At 48.4% G+C, this 16,570-nt stretch overlaps 1 protein-coding gene across 1 annotated transcript in view; it reads right to left on the bottom strand.

The window, feature by feature from the left end:
• The window catches only part of PKN3 (protein kinase N3), a 167,814-nt gene that overhangs the window by 43,552 nt on the left and 107,692 nt on the right, over positions 1-16,570 (bottom strand). Inside the window, exons 14-17 of the mRNA XM_069237013.1 lie at positions 12,711-12,777; positions 7,885-7,976; positions 3,242-3,418; positions 1,141-1,203 (exon numbers count right to left, since the gene is read on the bottom strand). Of these exons, the coding sequence (XP_069093114.1) occupies positions 1,141-1,203; positions 3,242-3,418; positions 7,885-7,976; positions 12,711-12,777 (399 nt within the window). The remainder of the gene's footprint in view (positions 1-1,140; positions 1,204-3,241; positions 3,419-7,884; positions 7,977-12,710; positions 12,778-16,570) is intronic.

Here is a 16,570-nt window from a genome sequence, read left to right as displayed (position 1 = left end):
ACTGAGTGGCACCCTACACTGAGTCCAGGCAACCCTTAGTGATAGTGAATAGGTGTCCAGATAGCAGGAGCTCCCTAGGGGTAGCTGAGGCGAGCAGCTGAAGCTTATCCAGGAGGAATGCAAAGCACTTGCAATACCACAGTAGTCAGTCAGTAACTCACTCACGAGAAAGAACCACACAAGTGTTGCAAAAATAAAGGATACTTTATTACAGCACTACTACTAGACTAGCATTGGCATATCTCCCTTTGGAGATACCTACACACTATATATTCTCAAAATAACCACTAGAAATAGCATAAAATACACAGGGCCCTATGAGAGGGCCAAACCATATACTAAAAAAGTGGAATGTGAAATAGTGAACCCAACCAAGGTAAGTTTAGTAGTTAGCTAGGGGTTGCCAGCAGGTACCTAGGTACCATATACTAGGGACTTACATAGGCAGGTACCCAAGTACCATATACTAGGGACCTACATAGATGCACCGGTGTGCCAATTGTGGGTGTAGAAAGTTTACCAGCAACCAAATTTAGAGAAGAGAACAGACACTGGGGCCAGAATTAGCAGGATCCCAGTGAACTACAGTCTAAACACACTGACATCAGGCAAAAAGTGGGGGTAACGCCTGCTAGAAAGATGTCACTTTCCTACACCATTTCTCAGACATTCCTACACTGGGAGAAGGTTGCAGGCAAAGTAAATTTTTCAAACAGTAAGAGATCCATACTGGGCCCTTACATCGACACTGGGAGCCCTTTTCTATCACCATTTCACAACACTCACGACACACCCTTCCCACTGGAAACAGCTCTAGAAAACTAATGCATCTCTACTCCTAGAACATTTGGGAAACAGGGCTGGTTATGAAATAAAAGCTGTATGCTGTGCATGATAGAAATGGTTGACCCACGGGCACATTAAGCTGGCACTATAGTTCTTGCTCACTTTGGGCAGGGCAGGGTGTTATCCCTGAGGTCAGGAGATCATTCCTTCTAGTGCTGCTTCCATTGGCAGGTGCCTGGCATTAACATCCTGGAGAGGCATCAAGCAGACATGCAGAAGGAACAGACTTGTGCCCCAGCTGTTTCCAGTTCCCTCAAAACCCGAAACAGTACAAAGCATACGTGGATCCCTCACCTGTAAATAATGTCCTTTTCATGTAGAAACTGGAGACCAAGAACCACACACGCTGAGTAGAACCTGAGAACAACAAGGGAGATGACTGACCAACATGCAAAAAACAAGCAAACTCAGGCGGTGCCTCGAGGTCACCGCCTCCTAACATCCAGCATCTCACCGCACCACAAATTGTCTGAATCCTACACTCATTCACTTATCTTCTCCTTGCTGGTGGTGAACCATACCAGGTGGCAGCTTGTCTCTGACAATGCAGATCACCAGATCAGAGCATAGAGCCCCCCATCAGCATTATAAGCACGGAAACACAATTTCAGAAAGAAACCACATCCAGGCAAAATGCACTTAAGAACCCCAAAGGTGCAGAAATGCTAAGAGGTGCAAGGGCATAATTGCATGTTTAATACATCAAGATATACAATCTTACAGCTTTCCTTTCTCTGAGGTGCACAAAAGACAAGGACCACAATCTAAGCTCTGTGTCTCCCACGTCAAGAGCATCAAGAAGGAAGACCCACCAGAGAGCTCTCCTCCACCAGCACCATTCACATTCCTGGGTTCAGCTATGACCTGCTTCAATCTACTCAGCTTAGGACAGGGGTCTGTGAATCATAAAGGACTGACAATGTTGTTTATGGCACTTTTAGCTTCAATACAAAATCTGTGTTGTGCTTCTACAAATGCCCACAACCCATGGGGGCTCCTCATGTTGAAATCCGACATTCAGGAAATGCTATCCCGCCCAGGAAATGCTATCCCGCCCCAATACCCTACCCGCTCCGCACGTAAAAGGCACAAGTAATGATGCAAGGGGAACATCTCACCCAACAACGAAATGACACACACTGTCTACTGGTGTGAAGAGTGCTAAGCAACACACCTTTTGTGATGTGAAAACTGCTTTTGGAGTGAAGTGACCACCGTGGACAACAAATTTGACAAGGGCAAAGAACCCTTATCGTCAACACATTAACTGTTCATTCTTTAACTGATTGTGGCAGACCAACCAGACGGGATCCGATTAGTATAAGGCGGGTCTTGTTACCATTTATAATGAGCAAATTTCTATCTATTTCACCACAGCTTGGAGAAGGCTAGAATTACCAGTATTCATCTGAATACCAGCACAATGAGTGCAGTCAGCATGAGTTGTAATCCCTGCACCACACTCTTCAAAGACTGTGGAGGGGCTGGGTAGAGATTGTTTAAAAAATACTTGGAGCTACATAGAACTATGGGGGGGGGGGCATTAGGGGGACACCAGAGCTTTCTCTTGAGTGCAATACATGAACAAGACTGGCGCTGCAGAATCCAGTTGGTTAGATATTATCAAACTATCAAATAGTACCATTATTCACACTGGTAACCACTTGCTGGTGCTGGGATACGGTGCCATGGTCAAGTGTTGTAACCACTACACAAGTGAATTCACCAACCCCATAATGGATCAGTCCACAATATATCTGAAGCCTCACTCACTCGCTTTCAGTCTGGCCAATGACTGGTTCTAAGAACTAACCACTCACTCACGCCCCAACAATCAACACACAGATCTAGTCGAAGGCTTGCCCACAATGTATTGGGGGACTCACTATTTCCGTATCACAGGCTGAGGTTTTGAGCTCAAGTGTGTCTGCAGAAAGACTCTGGTCTGAAGAGACCTCCACACTCAGCTCATGGACCACCTGTACATCCAAGCATTCCTTCACTTAGTGCTTACACATTATGGAAACAAGAACTCCGCCATGCACGGCCAAACATCAGACCCTCCATCACCTGACAGACCGCTCTTGGAACACTCCGCTCCAAAGAGACATCGGCACTCTCAGGTCATAGACCACCTGTACATCCAAGGAATCCTTCACTCAAGACATCAGTGTGCACACTATGGAAGCAAGAACTCCGCTATGCACGCCCCAACATGAGACCCTCACTCACCTGGCAGACAGCTCCTGAACACCCAGCTCTGAAGAGACCTCAGCATTCTCAGGTCATGGACCACCTGTACATCCAAGGATTCCTTCATTCAAGACGTCAGTGCTTGCACACTATGGAAGCGAGAACTCCGCTATGCACGCCCCAACATGAGACCTTCTCTCACCTGGCAGACTGCTCTTGGAACACGTCCGAGTTGATGTGTATCAGTAGGTCACCTCCTGGAGTGTACTCCATCAGAAAGCAGGTGTGATTCGCGGTCTGGAAACAGCCAAATATGTGTACCAGGAAGGGGTGACGCGAGGCTGTGACCAACTCAAAGATACGCTTCTCGCACATCAGGCTGAGGAGGAAAAGAAAGTGTTTTAGAAAACGGTGGCACCTACAGGCTCACCCCACAGCTCAAACACCTGGAGCGAGCAGAGAAGAGGAACCAATCTGTGGACAGGAGTGCTTCAACGTAATGTGAATATCTTCCTTTTCAGAGTTTGGTACTTACCTTACTCATGGCCATGGGGATCGCTCGGTTTACCTGTGGAACACATCAATGTAGAGACAAGCTTCACTCAGAGACCCTCCTCAGAGACACCCTTTCTACACATTACATATGTAAAAGGCCTGTAAGGGGGTCTCGGAGTACAGGAACAGCTTGAGGAGCAGAAGTTCAAGCTTTCTTTAAACACCCCAAGTAGAGTACCGGAAGAAGCAGTGCAAGCTTCACCCACACATCAGGTGCAGTACTGGGAAACGCACTGAAAGTTTCAGACACAAAAGAGACCCACCAGGGGCACCAGATGGACAAGCTTCACCCACACACTAGCTGCAGTACTGGGAAAAGCACTGAAAGTTTCAGACACAACAAACGGGCATACGAGGGGCACCAGATGGACAAGCTTCACTAACACATCAGGTGCACTATTGGGAAACGCACTGAAAGTTTCAGACACAACAAACGGGCGCACGAGGGGCACCAGATGGACAAGCTTCACTAACACATCAGGTGCACTATTGGGAAACGCACTGAAAGTTTCAGACACAACAAACGGGCGCACGAGGGGCACCAGATGTACAAGCTTCACTAACACATCAGGTGCACTATTGGGAAACGCACTGAAAGTTTCAGACACAACAAACGGGCACACGAGGGGCACCAGATAGACAAGCTTCACTAACACATCAGGTGCACTATTGGGAAACGCACTGAAAGTTTCAGACACAACAAACGGGCACACGAGGGGCACCAGATGGACAAGCTTCACTAACACATCAGGTGCACTATTGGGAAACGCACTGAAAGTTTCAGACACAACAAACGGGCGCACGAGGGGCACCAGGTGGACAAGCTTCACTAACACATCAGGTGCACTATTGGGAAACGCACTGAAAGTTTCAGACACAACAAACGGGCGCACGAGGGGCACCAGATGGACAAGCTTCACTAACACATCAGGTGCACTATTGGGAAACGCACTGAAAGTTTCAGACACAACAAACGGGCGCACGAGGGGCACCAGATGGACAAGCTTCACTAACACATCAGGTGCACTATTGGGAAACGCACTGAAAGTTTCAGACACAACAAACGGGCGCACGAGGGGCACCAGATGGACAAGCTTCACTAACACATCAGGTGCACTATTGGGAAACGCACTGAAAGTTTCAGACACAACAAACGGGCGCACGAGGGGCACCAGATGGACAAGCTTCACTAACACATCAGGTGCACTATTGGGAAACGTACTGAAAGTTTCAGACACAACAAACGGGCACACGAGGGGCACCAGATGTACAAGCTTCACTAACACATCAGGTGCACTATTGGGAAACGCACTGAAAGTTTCAGACACAACAAACGGGCACACAAGGGGCACCAGATGGACAAGCTTCACTAACACATCAGGTGCACTATTGGGAAACGCACTGAAAGTTTCAGACACAACAAACGGGCATACAAGGGGCACCAGATGGGCAAGCTTCACTAACACATCAGGTACACTATTGGGAAAAGCACTTAAAGCTTCTGACACAATAAACGGGCACACGAGGGGCACCAGATGTACAAGCTTCCAATACACAGATCAGATACACTTCAGGGACTAGCAGCGTAAGCTTCCCTTGACCGTAGAGAACATGGACAGCAATAGTGCACACGTTTCTGCGAAGGCCCTGCGCTAGTGAGACACCACTAGATGAAAGATCCTTCCATGTCCCTACACTCTCTCCCTCAGTCATCTACCTCTACCACACTCAACATAGTGGGGGACACGTAGCCCAGACAACAGTATAAAAAAGGGAAGGATAAAGGCACAAGGTTGGACCTGAGGTTCTAGAACGAGCCGATTAACGAAAAGGCTACCTGAGCCTGATGAAGGGTATCTACATCCGCATTCTAGATTTCAAAGGTGCCGGCAGCGCCCGCTGAGATGATGACTCTTTGCAATGGCTTGGTATGGAAACTGGCGTGAGTGCATACAGTACTTGTCCACGGTCTACCACCAGGCGTCCACCTGTCATGAAACTTACCGTCATTGGTGGAGTGGACAAGGTGTGAAGCAGCGGGTCAGACATGAGTTTGCTGCAGCATGCTGACAATGAATGAGCCTCCCAACACTGCTGTCAAGGGCTGGGAAACTCATTCTACTCATCGAACTGGAAGTGAGTGATGGACGTCCCGAGGATGCCCAGGTTCACAAGTGCCGCTACGGTTTCCCTCAGAAGTAAAGGCTTTGGCCACTACTGACTCCGGGGCTGTTGGTGCCTCTTCCAACAAACGAATAGGACCATCCTTCCCCTGGAAGGTACTGAGCAGCAGAATGCCTTCAAGAGCCAAAGAAGGAAAAATTATTCACTCGTAAGAACGATTCTCCAGCAAAATGATCCAAACAGACTCATCAGAACCAAAGACCAATCCTTGGTCCCCAGCCTAGAAACAGGAAATATTTGGATCGCCTGCTTTTTGTAATTTTCACACATGGAAACTGAACAAAGGTATTAAACCAAAGCAGCATCTCAGGGTGATGGACACCAAAGGGAACTAGTTTAGTTTAATTCTGATATTTTCAGCCGCTGACACCTGGAAATCAGCAGACATCAAACAATGGTCACAAAAGGTGTGGATCGACTTCCAACGAGCAGCCGTGCAGATATCAGACAAACAAAACTTTTCTTAATAGCACTGCTTTTTCTTGTTACACACACTGGCTAAACTCTTCCGACCCCGCCTCTAAGATTCTGGGGTAAGGGATCATTATTATTTAATTTATTTCTAAGTCACACAATTGTCTAAAAGGCTTCCTGGTGCAAAAAACGTAATGGTCCATCTGAACTCCTTGTCAGCAGTTGTGTAGTAAACAACCAGGTTTTAATGGAGTTTTTAAACTGGCCAAGGTCTGTCGACTTTCACAGACACCATGCAAGCTTTTCCACAGAGACAAGAATGATGTACCCGACCCAAGAAAATCTTTATTCATGCTGTGCTAGAAAGTTGGAAGGGCTTCTTTGGAAACTCAGAACTAAAACTACTAACCAAAAAAATGACTACATTAACCACGGGTTGCGAAGTAGCTCGCTACTCACCATCAAGATGCTTCAACGCCTCATCAGGACTAGTATGTGCTGCATAAATGCAAGTACAACACATATATTCCTTGGTAAACTTTAACCTTACCGTTCTTCACTCCTGGTGACCCCGGTCTGACCAGCAGGTGAAGCTGGGCAGTTTGTGTTTGTAACAAATAGCTCAGTTAGTGACTTAAGTCAACTGAAAGTTAAATACATTTGTTAAGTATTTAAAATGTCTGTATGTATGTGTGAGGATGGATGGATGTGTGTGTGAATGGATGTACGCATGTATGTATGTGCGAGGATGCGGACACGTGTGCATGGGTTCCAGCTTAGATGTTGGTGATGAGAAATCTGGAATATATTGTGAACTTGACTGGAATTATTATTGTAATGCATAATGTTTCATTACATTATGTTGTTACACACTGGACAGGGTAGATGCAATAATAAAAAGACAAAAAAATATATATTTAAAGAGCTAGTGGCTTTAGAAACTACTGCCTGTGTGTCCAAAAAGTTTGATTTCTACATTCTGTATTTTTTAATCTCTTTAATTTACAAAAATATTTTATGTGCATTTGAGCTTTTTGTCATTAACTAAGTGTTTAAGTTGTACTTACACTTTGTACAGACTCATCACTTTCCTAAGATGAGCCTTCGCACTTGCTCCCAGGCCACCAATCGGACAAACACTTTTCTAATTTAAAGAATCAAACACCTTGCAGAACTTTTTTCCACTAAAGGTGGGGACCATTAGCCTGAACCGAAAGATGCCACAACAGGCCTCTTCCTCAAGCTCAATGAGGAAACAGGAACACACTTTCTCTAGATATCGCAGCCTGAAGGCCCAGCTTCCCACCTCTTACGGTGTCAGTAAGATCCAAAGCAAAGTATCTGAGCTGCGTTTATGGTCAATTTTCTGTATTAGTATTCTGAAACAAACAGTAAAATAAAAGTTTGAGTACAACTTTTACAGCCAACCACATTAAGGCCGGCTGATGACAACTATAAACAGCTTCCCATCCCTCCCTCATACTACCCCCACCCCGCAGACCCCCTAGATACTAGAGACAGGAAGCCGCTGACTCCCATTGGAGCTGCATTTAGAAGTAACAGATTGCATCCCAAGCTGAGATCTCCCAGGTAGTTGAACAAGCACATTTACAAAACGACTTCCCATTACGAAGGATCTGCAGGGAGACTGGTTTCTATCCCCATAAAGTACACCCAGAGGTCAGAGCTCACCTGTCCACCTCGTCCCGGGTGACCAGGTCTCGCTTCTTCAGAGCTTTGATGGCAAACAGCTTCTTTGTGGCCTTGTGTTCAGCCAAGATCACCTGAAAGGGAACAGCCAGAGGCAGTGAGGTCAGTGGCCACCAGCCTTGTATATCTAAAGCACCTCTCTGCCGCCAACATGCCAGGCTCCCCAAATCCACGTCATCTCAGCACCCGCCTCACCCTTCCAAACACTATAAAGGAGGACCTGAGCCCAGAGGGAACCGCGACTATTGTACCTGGGCTGAGTGCAGGATTCATTCTCTGTAGACTGGATTCTGTGGGCATTGTTGACTTTCTGTACCTAGCTTTATGACGGTTTTATAGCTGTGTATTGACCATTAGGACTTAACCAGATTAAAAAATAAACATAAAATAAACTTTCTTTGGAAGCAGAGCAATGGCCAGTCTGAAATATTTAAGGTCTATGTTGGGTTTACATTTTCCTTGCTTAATTAGTTGTTTTACTTTGTTTTTCTGCTCAAAATGGGGCATGGTCAACTCGTCCCGTAGCCCCCCCCTTCTTTTTTCATCTTGAATTGCTCGTGCATACGGGCCTCTCTGGTCCCTCAGTGTCCTCGGTCTGTTCAGGGGACACCCCACTCTCCACCCTCAGTGCCATGGCCCTCGCTTTCCCTTCGTCGTCCATCACCCTGGCTCCCAAGCCCCTCTAACCCTCGGGACCAGGCTTTGACAGATTCTCTTCACAGTGCCCGGTGCCCACTTCAGCTTAAGAGTGAGCACAGGGAGGGAGACAGGGAACCCTGCATGCTTTGGCTCCACATCATCTGAAATCTGCATTATTTTGAAATAAACATACTTTAAAAGGAAGTTACTGGTAGAACTTACCAGGAACTAAACAAGTTCCCAGGAGCTGCATGAAAATGCCCCTACCATTTAAATTTAGAAGTAAACATTTGGTTCAAAGTGGGTGGAGAGGCTTAGAACTTCAAGCAAAACTGGGTCAACAGTTTGAAGCCACCAAGGTGAGAAGTTTCAAGGTCACAGGAAGTCCATGCAGGTGCAGGGGCTTCTGGGGGTGTGCTGCAAGGGAGAGAGCCTCCCTTTCTCAGAGTCTAAGTCTGCTAAGGGCCTACTGGTGAGGTGCAGGGCCGTCTACGTACAGCAGTCCGGTAAGGGAGCAGGAGTTGTGGTGTCGGTAAAGTAGAGAGTTGCATGAGCTTATATCCGAGAACACTGCAGGGCTTACATTAGAGGATGCTACATGGAACTTGAGAAGCAGAATGTGATGAAGGGGAGAGATACTGACCACAATGGGTGCTGATCCCCTGGGTCCTTCATACCTATACCTTTTTGTTCCTGACGTTTATCAATAAATACAATTGAAAACGATATCATTAGCTGGACATCATCTCATCACAAATTGGCGACCTGCTGGGATCTGGATTGGTAATTTTTTGGACAAGTCTCTATAAAGCAAGTTACTGTGATGGCTTTGTTTGGGGGCCCAGGGATCTTGTGAATTGTACCCGTTGCATGAGGGTATAAAAAAAACAAAGAACAAAAAATAAACTCAACAGCGCGTATATTTCGCTACCAGTCGCTGCATATCAGCGTTTTAAGCAATATATCTGACTGACTGCGCCCAACGAGCCATTTTACGTTGGCATCAATTGAATGTAGCCGCGTGCGAGGAGCTCGAGCACAATCTAAGGTACTGCGCATGAAAGAGTGAGCTGCACTCAAGTATAGTATAAGGTACAGTGCGGGAAAGATGTAGTGGCGCTCGTGCACAATCTAAGGAACAGCATTGTGAAAGACTGATTGGCGCTCGTGCACAATCTAAGGTACCGTATGTGAGAGAGTGAGCGGCGCTCAATCACAATCTAAGGTACAGGACGTGAAAGTGAGCGGCGCTGAAGGACCATTTAAAGGTACAGCGCGTGAAAGAGTGAGCGGCGCTCAGACAATCTAAGGTACAGCGCGTGAAAGAGAGCAGCGCTCAAGCACAATCTAAGGTACAGCGCATGAAAGAGTGAGCAGTGCTCAAGCACTATCTAAGGTACAGTGTGTGAAAGAGTGAGCAGCGCACAAGAACAATCTAAGGTACAGTGCGTGAAAGACTGAGCAGCGCTCAAGCACAATCTACGGTACAGCGCATGAAAGAGTGAGCAGCGCTCAAGGGCAATCTAAGGTACAGTGCGTGAAAGACTGAGCAGCGCTCAAGCACAATCTACGGTACAGCGCATGAAAGAGTGAGCAGCGCTCAAGGGCAATCTAAGGTACAGTGCGTGAAAGAGTGAGCGGCGCTCAAGCACAATCTAAAGTACAGCGCGTCAAAGAGTGAGCGGCGCTTAAGGCCAATCTAATGTACAGCGCGTGAGTGACCAGCGCTCAAGGACAATCTAAGGAACAGGGAGTGAAAGAGTGAGCAGCGCTCAAGGATAATCTAAGCTACAGCACATGAAAGAATGAGCAGCGCTCGTGCAGAATCTAAGGTACAGCACGTGAGAGTGAGCAGCGCTCAAGGACAATCTAAGGAACAGTGTGTGAAAGAGTGAGCAGCACTCAAGGATAATTTAAGGTACAGCAGGAGAAAGAGTGAGCGGTGCTCAAGCACAATCTATGGTACAGCGCGTGAAAGAGTGAGCAGCGCTCAAGCACAATCCAAGGTACAGTGTGTGAAAGAGTGAGCCGCGCACAAGAACAATCTAAGGAACAGTGCGTGAAAGAGTGAGCAGCGCTCAAGGAAAATCTAAGGTACAGCACGTGAAAGAGTGAGCAGCACTCAAGGATAATTTAAGGTACAGCAGGTGAAAGAGTGAGCGGTGCTCAAGCACAATCTATGGTACAGCGAGTGAAAGAGTGAGCAGCGCTCAAGCACAATCTAAGGTACAGTGTGTGAAAGAGTGAGCAGCGCACAAAAACAATCTAAGGAACAGTGCGTGAAAGACTGAGCAGCGCTCAAGCACAATCTACGGTACAGCGCATGAAAGAGTGAGCAGCGCTCAAGGGCAATCTAAGGTACAGTGCGTGAAAGAGTGAGCAGCGCTCAAGCACAATCTAAGGTACAGCGTGTGAATGAGTGAGCAGCGCTCAAGCACAATCTAAGGTACAGCATGTGAAAGAGTGAGCAGCACTCAAGGATAATCTAAGGAACAGTGTGTGAAAGTGAGCAGCGCTCAAGGATAATCTAAGCTACAGCATGTGAAAGAATGAGCAGCGCTTGTGCACAATCTAAGGTACAGCACGTGAGTGAGCAGCGCTCAAGGACAATCTAAGGTACAGAGCGTGAAAGAATGAGCAGCGCTCAAGCACAATCTAAGGTACAGTGCATGAAAGAGTGAGCAGCGCTGAAGCACAATCTAAGGTACAGCGCATCAAAGAATGAGCAGCGCTCAAGCACAATCTAAGGTACAGCATGTGAAAGAGTGAGCAGCACTCAAGGATAATTTAAGGTACAGTGCGTGAAAGAGTGAGCAGCGCTCAAGCACAATCTAAGGTACAGCATGTGAAAGAGTGAGCAGTGCTCAAGCACAATCTAAGGTACAGCACGTCAGAGTGAGCAGCGCTCAAGGACAATCTAAGGAACAGTGTGTGAAAGAGTGAGCAGCGCTCAAGGACAATCTAAGGTACAGCACGTGAAAGAGTGAGCAGCACTCAAGGATAATCTAAGGTACATCGCATCAAAGAATGAGCAGCGCTCAAGCACAATCTAAAGTACAGCATGTGAAAGAGTGAGCAGCACTCAAGGATAATTTAAGGTACAGTGCGTGAAAGAGTGAGCAGCGCTCAAGCACAATCTAAGGTACAGCGCGCGTGAGAGTGAGTGGCGCTCAAGCACAATCTAAGGTACAGCGTATGAAAGAGTGAGCGGCGCTCAAGGACAATCTACGGTACAGCGCGTGAAAGAGTGAGCAGCGCTCAAGCACAATCTGGACCCTGTCAGTAGAACACTTTTCCTTCTGCTTCCATATCTTGCTCACACCGTCAGTGAAACAACTTTCCTCTGGCCTCCACCTCCTGCACATCTTGTGCCGACCCACACCCAACCAGTAAATAAATAAATACATCTCCAAACAGCTGTACACTTTTCTAAACACTGAATCTACAGAGGATGCCTCTGTAGGCTTTGTTGCTTTACCAAACTTTTATCTTAGGACAAGAATATTTTTTCACTTTGGAGAAAACGTATAATTTGTTTGGATCATATTTCTTTTTAATTAGCTTTCCACAACATGATTTTCAAATGATTAACACTGCATGATGGGGAGGTTACGTACCCCAACTATAGATTTCCATTTGTATCTTCAAAATACTCGTGCCCGACATACCCATGTGCACCCCCCCTAAAATCTATGCGGTTTGGTATCCTCCAGCTGCTGCATAAAGAACAGAGGTCGCTGTTGGGCCCAGGGCATAAGGTGGGCTTACCGTCCGCCAGCTTTAATGGGGTAGAGGAAATTTGTTACAATTCTGTCAGTGTTAAGATAAAAAGTTTTTGAAAGTGTACTTTATTTCAACGTTTTATGTTAATTCCGCTGAAGCTGCCTGATAATCCTACAAAAGACTGTATATCTGATGAACACACTCATGAAAGAAAACTAGGATCACAGGTAAGTAACTTTTCCTTCTGCATTGGCTGCCTCAGTAGTCCTAACGATCTGGACCAAATGCTGCCTATTCCACCTTCAGCCCTGGTCGCTTCCCACAATCGTGTCCGCCCCCAGCTTCCACTCTACTCTACTCTACTCTACTCACCCTGAGCCCTTGTCTCACACCACCTGCTGTAGCGCCCTGATTCCATGCAGTTCATTCCCAGCCCCTCAACTCACCTTTCCAAAGTGGCCTCGCCCAAGCACGGAGACACAGGAGAAATCTTCTAACCGCAGGCACTTGCTCCTGTGGATAGAACCAGCATCATCACCAAGGCAACAGACTCTTGACACAGGTGTCCACCAATGAAATGCACTCTTCCAGCCAGAAGAATTTATCCCTACCCAACATAAAGGGCACATAAACTACCCTTCTAAAACCTCAGTCTCGGCACTGGGAGCCCCTGTAGTCTCGTGCTAAACCATCAGTTTCCGCTCTGCTGGTTTTTGCTGCCTCACACTAAACCCTCGGTCCCTGGATTGGGGTGGGGGGTGTAGGAAGCTGGCCTGGTATGTGGTGGGGGGACCTAAGGTACTTACACCTTATACCAGGTCCAGGTATCCCCTCTTAGTGAAGTGTAGGCCGTGTCTAGAAGCCAGGCTCTCTAGAGGTAGCTGTGGATGAGCAGCCAAGGCTTATCTAGGAGACATGCAAAGCTCATGCATCCACTGTAGTCACACAGCACTTACACACATGAAGGAACCACACAGTGTTACAAAAATAAAGGCACTTTATTTTTGGAACCCAATACCAAAAAATACTAGAAGATCAACCCTCCAATAGGAGGTAAGTAACACCGTAGCCTTCAGCGACCAGGAAAGCAGGAGTAAATCACTTGAATTTCCCCCAAACCACCCAAAAGGAAGGAAAAAAACAGAAAAGAAGACACTCAGACAAGACTGCAAGAACTCAGCGGTGGATTCCTGGAGAAGACCTGTGGAGAGAGGGGACCAGGTCCAAAAGTCACAGCGGAGTCCAGGAGGAGTAGGAGCTACTACCCACCCAGCTGTACTTGCAGGAGTTGGTCAACAGTGAGGAAGAACTGGTCAGCACTGCAGCCCTGGAGCCGGAGAACGGTTCCCGATGGATAAAGATGTCCCACGCTGGAATGAAGATTGCAGACGGGTGTCAGTGCAGGAATTCCACCAACAAGCCTTGGCAAAGGCAAATTCACGGTTAGTGGAAAAGTGGTGCCAGCAAGGCCCAGTAGGACTCAACCGAAGAGGGGGAGTCACAGGACGGGGACACAAAAGTTGCAGAAGGAGCCACTACAGAAAGTGATCTCACGCCGCAGAAGAACCACGCATAGGGCTGTGCTTTGCAGGAAAGCGTTCTGGGGACTGGAGCTATACGTCGCCTGAAGATCCCTTGGAGGAGATACAGACAAGCCTTGGCAGCTGCAAGAGACGCGGTACTTAGGGGTACTGCCTTGCGTGAGAAGGCAAAGGCTTAAAAAGCGTGCTGGGGACTGGAGCTACACGTCGCCTGAAGATCCCTTGGAGGAGATACAAACAAGCCTTGGCAGCTGCAAGAGACGCGGTGCTTTGGGGTACTGTCCTGCGTGGGAGGGCAAAGGCTTACCAACAAAGTTGGACAGCCGGCCGAGAGGACCAAGAGGACTACTCTGGACCACCACCCGTGATGCAGCATCCATGCAGCTCAAGATGAGGGGAGATCCACATAGCCGGTCGTCATTGCAGCAGGTGCTTGAAGATGCAGGGGAGTGACTCCTTCACTGCAAAGGAGATTCCTTCTTTGTTCTAGTGCAGACTGAAGACATGCTGCCCTCAATGTACGCACATCCGGTGGAAATGTTGCAATTGCTTGCAGGAGCCCTGAAAACAATGTTGCAGAAGAATTCTTTTTTTTGGAGGCAGCTTGTCGGGTCCCAGAGGTTCCAGCTGCAGTTTTGGAGGCCAGAAGTCGAAGTGGAGGTTGCTGAGGAGTCCTGCTGGAATCTTGCAAGCCGAACCCGAGGACCCACTCAAGAGAGAGACCCAAAATAGCCCTGAAAGGGGGATTGGTCACCTAGACAGGTAAGCACCTATCAGGAGGGGGCTCTGATGTCATCTGCCTGGTCTGACCTCCAGATGCTCCCTGAGTTTGCTGCCAACCTTGGAAAGAAGATGGCAGAACCCAGGGGCCCTCTGGAGGAGCTCTGAGCACCACCCCCAGTGTGGTGATGACCAGGGGAGTGGTCACTCCCCTTTCCATTGTCCAGTTTCGCGCCAGAGCAGGAACTGGTAGACCCTGGACTGGTGGTGACTCGTTTATGCACGGAGGGCACCAAATGTGCCCTTCAAAGCATACCAGGGGCTTGGGAAGGCTACCACTCCCAAGCCAGTCACACCTATTTCCAAAGGGAGAGGGCGTTACCTCCATCTTCTAAAGGAAATCCTAAGTTGTGCCTTCCTGGGCTTGATCAGATCAAGCAGCAGGAGGGCAGAAATCTGTCTGAGGGGGTGGCAGCAGCTTGGGCTGCCTGGAAAACTCTGTAAGACTGGTGGTAGCAATGCTGGGGGTCCTCCAAGGAGCCCCCAGAGTGCATGGAATCATACTTCCAAAACTTGCAAAAGTACTAGGGTATGATTCCAACATGTTTGATACCAAACATGCCCAGGTTCGGAGTTACCATTATGTAGCTGGACATAGGTAGTGACCTATGTCCAGTACACGCATAAAATGGCGTCCCGCACTCACAAAGTCCAGGAAAATGGGCCTGGAGTTTGTGGGGGCACCTCTACTAGTGCAGGGGTGCCCTCACTTACAGGTACTTGCGCTCTGGGAAAGGAGGGCCTCCCATACGGGTGAGACTTACAGTGACCTGGTGCAGTGACTGTAGTGAAAACAGGTGCATGCACCCATTTTACACAGGCTGCAATGGCAGGCCTGCAGAGCCCTTTGCATGGGCTCCCTATGGGTGGCAGAATACCTGCTGCAGCCCATAGGGATCCCCTGGTACCCCAATGCCCAGGGTACCTAGGTACCATATACAAGGGACCTACATGGGGGCAGGGGCAGTATGCAAATTGGGGGAAGAAAAAGGTACAGTTACCAAGTTAGAAAGGAGAGAGCATAATCACTGGGGTCCTGGTTAGTACGATCCCATTGAATACAGTCAAACCCACTGACAACAGGCAGAAAATGGGGGTAACCATGCCAAGAAAGAGGGCACTTTCCTACAGGTGGGGGCCCAATTGTCTCACATTAAGCCTTCAATCGCAGTCCTACAGATCCCAGTTCTCTCATACTAAACACTCAGTCCCAGTCATGCATATCCCAGCTGTCTCACAGTGAGCCCTCAGTCTCAGCCCCGCAGGTCCCTGTTGTCTCACAGTGAGCCCTCAGTTCCAGCCCTGCAGGTCCCTGTTGTCTCACACTGAACCCTCAGTCCGAGCCCTGCAGGTCCTTGTTGTCTCACACTGAGCCCTCAGTCCCAGCCCTGCAGGTCCCTGTTGTCTCACACTGAGCCTCAGTCCCAACCCTGCAGGTCCATGTTGTCTCACACTAAACCCTCAGTCCGAGCCCTGCAGGTCCTTGTTGTCTCACACTAAACCCTCAGTCCGAGCCCTGCAGGTCCTTGTTGTCTCACACTGAGCCCTCAGTCCCAACCCTGCAGGTCCATGTTGTCTCACACTTCACCCTCAGTCCCAGCCCTGCAGGTCCCCGTTGTCTCACACGGAGCCCTGCAGGTCCCTGTTGTCTCACACTGAGCCCTCAGTCCCAACCCTGCAGGTCCCTGTTGTCTCACACGGAGCCCTGCAGGTCCCTGTTGTCTCACACTAACCCCTCAGTCCTAGCCCTGCAGGTCCCTGTTGTCTCACACTGAGCCCTCAGTCCCAACCCTGCAGGTCCCTGTTGTCTCACACGGAGCCCTGCAGGTCCCTGTTGTCTCACACTAACCCCTCAGTCCTAGCCCTGCAGGTCCCTGTTGTCTCACACTGTGCCCTCAGTCCCAGCCCTGCAGGTCCCTGTTGTCTCACACTTCGCCCTCAGTCCCAGCCCTGCAGGTCCCTGTTGTCTCACACGGAGCCCTGCA

The sequence above is a fragment of the Pleurodeles waltl genome, chromosome 6 (genome assembly GCF_031143425.1).
Source record: "Pleurodeles waltl isolate 20211129_DDA chromosome 6, aPleWal1.hap1.20221129, whole genome shotgun sequence".
Classification (NCBI taxonomy): domain Eukaryota; kingdom Metazoa; phylum Chordata; class Amphibia; order Caudata; family Salamandridae; genus Pleurodeles; species Pleurodeles waltl.
This window is presented reverse-complemented; position numbering and strand designations above follow the sequence as displayed.